Genomic DNA, 4,602 nt, shown 5'->3' on the forward strand with positions numbered 1-4,602 from the left:
GCGGCGGCTCTTAAAGCGGCCATGGTAGAGAGAATCCCAAAAATCCACCACGGGGGAGAAAAACATCCAACACAGGGGCTTGGAATGGGGAGCACCCTAAAAATGTCACTTAAAGCCGTCATGATCCTCCCTTCAAAGGGGCTTCTGGCGCTGTGGCCCCACAAACACCCTAAAATGGGGAGGAAAAAACACCCCTGGAGTGGTGGGATCCCATCTGGATCCCCCTTGATTGCTGCGGCCATCGCGGTGCCCCCACACACTCCCACTATGATCCCAGTATAACTCATTCACCCAGGAGCTGCTCCCAGTACGATCCCAGTACATCCCAGTCACTCCCACTCCCGCCATCCCCCTGGGCCCTCTCTGCGTTCCGACCTTTCCCGGCTCCATCCCCGCTCGTCCCGCGGGCTGCGAGGGGCTCGGGAACGGGGCAGGAGGAGGAGGAGGGAGGGAGGAAGAGGCGGAGCGGCAGCCGGAAGAGGGAGGAAGAAGAGCAGAGGAGGGAGCGGGCGGCTCCAGCGCTCCCTGAACCCGCAGCCCCCCGGGACCATCGGCCCCATCCCGCAGGTGCCCGGGGAGGGGGAGCTCGCCCCGAATATCCCGGGTTTGGGGTCCCGGTGTCGGCAGAGCCCCGGCGGGGGGCGGGGGGACACCGGGTTTGGGGTTCCCGGGAGAGGGCCGGGGTTTGGGGAGCCCCTGAGCGGGACTCCTGAGAGAGGAGACCCCCAGAACCCCAAAGCGGGGACCCCGAGAGGGAGCGACCCCTGGGACTGCCGGGACCCCGTTGGGGGGCGCTGGGGCTGGAGGGGCGGGATGGTCGGGAAAGGGGTTCGGGGGTCCCGGTGCCAGCAGTGGCTGCTCCCAGGATGAGCCCAGAGCCCCCTCCCCCGTGTGGTTCCAGTTTCCTCGGCACTCCCTGTATGAACCCAGTCTCTCCCACGCATTCCCTAATATGACGCCAGTTTCCCCCAGTACGTTCCCAGTTTCAGTTGTTCCCAGTTGCCCCTAGAACTGCCCCAGTCTCTCCCAGCAGGGCCCCAGTCACTCACACTTGTCCCCAGTTGCCCACAGCGTGGTCACAGTTCCTCCCAGCACATTCCCAGTGGCTCCCAGTGTGGTCCTTGTCACCACCCGCATGGTCTCAGACACTCCCAGTATATCCCAGTTGACCTTGTGGTCATTTCCAGGCACTCCCAGTTCCCTCAGCATGGTTCAGCTGCCCCCAGTTTTATTCCAGTCACTGCCAGTACATCCCAGTTGTCCCCAGCGTGGTCCCAGCTGTTCCCAGTGTGGTTTCAGTCCTCCAGTTATGGTCACAGACCCTCCCAATATAAGCCATTTGCCCTCAGAATGCTTGTAGTCATTCCCAGTCACTCCCAGTTGCCCCAGGAAGGTTCCAGTTACCCCAGTACAGCCCAGTCACTCCCAGTGATGCCACTCCTGGGATCCCCCACCCCTCTCTGCATTCTTCCCATCACAAGTCTCCTGAGAGGAGTCCCAAGGGCTGGAATTCCCCACCCAGGGTCCCCAGCAAGGCCCAGTTTGGATGTGCAGCTCCCAGTTTTCCCAGTTTCCCTCTCCTTTTCCCCGGGCCGGGTTCCCCCCGGCCCCAGCAGGTGGGAGCAGCCGAGAGCCCCGCGCTGCCCATCCCGACCTGTCCCGGCTCCATCCCCGCTCCTCCCGCGGGCTGCCAGGGCTTGGGGAACGGGGCACCCGGGGTGTGCCTGCTCCTAGGGGAGGAGGAGGAGGGGTGGGACAGGAGGGGTGGGGAAGGGGAGAGAGAAGGGATATAAGTAGGAGAAGGAGGTGGGGTTAGGGAGGAGGAGGAGGAGGGATGGAAGAGGAGGAGCAGGAGCAAAAGGAAGAGGAGGGACAAAGGAGGATCAGGGAAAGGAGAAGGAACCATGAGGTCAAGCACTCCCTGAATTCGCAGCCCCCCACCCATGGGATCATCATCCCCCATCCTACAGGTGACCAGGGAGGGGGAGCTGGGCCCAGATATCCTGGGGATTCCCTGGATTGGGTTTTTTTGGACAGGATGTTTGGAGAATGAAGAACTCCAAAGCTGAGTGGAAAATGCCCCTTGGGGAACACACTGGGGGGTCCCAGTGACAGCTGCTGGCAGAGGCAGCCTGGAGGAGCAGAGCCCTGTGTCCCCCAGGAGCCCAAAGTGGGGAGCCCAGAGAGGCGGGAGTGCTGCAATTGGAGGGACCCTCAACAGCCTGGAGAGGGGCAGGGGGGACTCCTTGGACCCCCTCCACCCTAAAGAAGAGAATGAGGGGAGAAGGGACTCCGGGACCCTCAAAACCCCCAGCATCCCTAAGTGACGAGATGGAAGAACAGGGATCTTTTCTGATTCCTGGGACTCCCAGCAGCCTGGGTAGGGCAGAGAACGAGTAGATGGGGGATCCCCAATACAAGCATGACTCCCTAGCAGCTGGGACAGGGGAGAACCCTTGAACACCAAAGGGGAGAGACCTGAGACAGGGAACTCCTGGGAGGCATTTTCAGGGCTGAATCTGGTGTTTGGGAAGTTTACATGGACCCCAGATGCCAGTGACTTCTTGATGTGGACTTGGGCAGGGACTCAATGTGCTCATCCCTTGTTTTCGTCCCAAATCAGGATTTCCCATTCCAAAATGTTGGCCAGATGGAGGAGGAGACTGCAAGGAAGAGGAAGGTGCCCTGGGACAGCCAGGCAGGTGAGGAGGAAGTCAGTGCCCCTTTCCCCCTCTCTCCTGCTCCATCTCCCAGCCCAGCATGGCCCCCGGCTGCAGGACAACCCCGCTGCCAACACTGCCCTGCCAGGGATGCCCTGGGGGAGATCTTCCCCTTCCCTCTGGCATGGAGGCAAATCCCATCCTCTCCTTGTCCTTCCTTCCCCAGACACTGAGCTGAGGATGGAGACCAGGGAGGACAAATCCCTGCGGCAGAACCTTGTGGAAGAGGCTGTTTTGAGCTGCTCCAGAGCACAGGAATCCAGTGGGGAGGAAAAGCCCCAGAGATCCCACCTGAGGAGGGGCTCCAAACCCAACCCAGGTTGTTCTGAGGAGGAAGGACATGCCCCATGCTGGGAAGGTGGACAGAGCTTCAGCCAGGGCTCGGAGCTGGTGGTCCATGAGCATCATCATGATAGGGAGAAGCCCTACAAGTGCTTGGAGTGCGGGAAGAGCTTCAGCCAGAGCCACGGCCTGATCCAGCACCAGATGATCCACACTGGGGAATGGGCCTACGAGTGTGGGGTATGTGGGAAAGGCTTTACCTGCCATTCCAACCTTATGACCCACCAACGCATCCACACCGGGGAGAGGCCTTACGAGTGTCCAGAATGTGGGAAGAGGTTTCAGACCAGCTCCCATCTCCTCGAACATCAGCGGATTCACACAGAGGAGAGGCCCTTCCGCTGCCCCGACTGCTGGAAGGGCTTCAAGCAAAACTCCCACCTCGTCACCCACCGGCGCATCCACACCGGGGAGAGGCCCTACATGTGTGGGGAATGTGGGAAGAGCTTCTCCCAGATCTCCAACCTGATCTGCCACCAGAGGATCCACACCAGGGAACGGCCCTACAAGTGTGAGCAATGTGGGAAGAGCTACAGCAGCAACTCCAATTTGATCAGCCACCAGAGCATCCACACTGGGGAAAGGCCATACAAATGTGGGGTATGTGGGAAAGGCTTCAACCAGAGGTACAAACTTACCATGCACCAAATGATCCACACTGGGGAGAACCCCTATGAGTGTGCCGAGTGTGGGAAGGGGTTTCAGACCAGCTCAGATGTCCTCCAGCACCAGCAGATTCACATAGAGGAGAGGCCCTTCCAGTGCCCTGACTGCGGGAAGGGCTTCAAGCAAAACTCCGCCATCGTCAGGCACCGGCGCATCCACTCTGGGGAGAGGCCCTACGAGTGTCCCCAGTGTGGGAAGAGCTTCACCCAGAGACCTCACTTGATCAAACACCAACGGATTCACTGGTAAGGGAAGCCCTGTGAGTGCCCCAAGTGTGGGAAGAGCTTTGTCCACTGCTTCAACCATATCCCCCATCAGAGGACCCACACTGGACAGTGCCCAGGATCCCCACAGGCACCTGGATCAATGCAGGGGCAGGAACATCTACTAGGACTCTGATCGACATTGTAAATGAATTAGGAAGGGATGATTTTATTTTTTAATTTACAGCCCAAAAAATCTGTTTTGCCCTGTTGTTTCTTCTGATGGCATCAAGCTAAGTGGGATGATCTTGGAGATCTTTTCCTGGCTGAATAATTTCCGTGTTTATGCCATCAAAACACCCAGAATTGGGGTAAAATTATACAAAATTAAGTGAGGAGATCTAAAGCTGAATCATTTCACTGGGATTTGAGTGTGAATTTGGGGTTCAGGAGAATTACCAGAAGGATTTCGATGTTCTGGGAGCACCGAAGCCAAGGGACATGGCCATGATCTCATAGCTGTTGCAGCAGAACATGTCCACCTGAGCCCATCTGTTCTCCAGGAATTCTGGTTGTCTGTACCAGTCCCTGGCCTGGGTCTCCCCATCTGGGGTGTCCCCCCCAAAGTTCCCAAATTGCTGCTGAAGTGCCCAAGCTGCTCCTGGCTGTGG

General features: G+C 58.6%; 1 protein-coding gene across 1 annotated transcript; it reads left to right on the forward strand.

The window, feature by feature from the left end:
• The first annotated feature begins 333 nt into the window (after window positions 1–333).
• LOC310921823 (uncharacterized protein) lies at window positions 334–4,602 on the forward strand. Its single transcript, XM_083882076.1, has 4 exons — window positions 334–567; window positions 2,624–2,702; window positions 2,887–3,973; window positions 4,495–4,602. The coding sequence occupies exons 2-4, from the start codon at window positions 2,651–2,653 to the stop codon at window positions 4,574–4,576; spliced, it is 1,221 nt and encodes a 406-aa protein (XP_083738202.1). The 5' UTR covers window positions 334–567; window positions 2,624–2,650; the 3' UTR covers window positions 4,577–4,602.

The sequence above is a fragment of the Zosterops lateralis genome (assembly GCF_965231275.1).
Source record: "Zosterops lateralis genome assembly, chromosome: 37".
Taxonomy (NCBI): Eukaryota; Metazoa; Chordata; class Aves; order Passeriformes; family Zosteropidae; genus Zosterops; species Zosterops lateralis.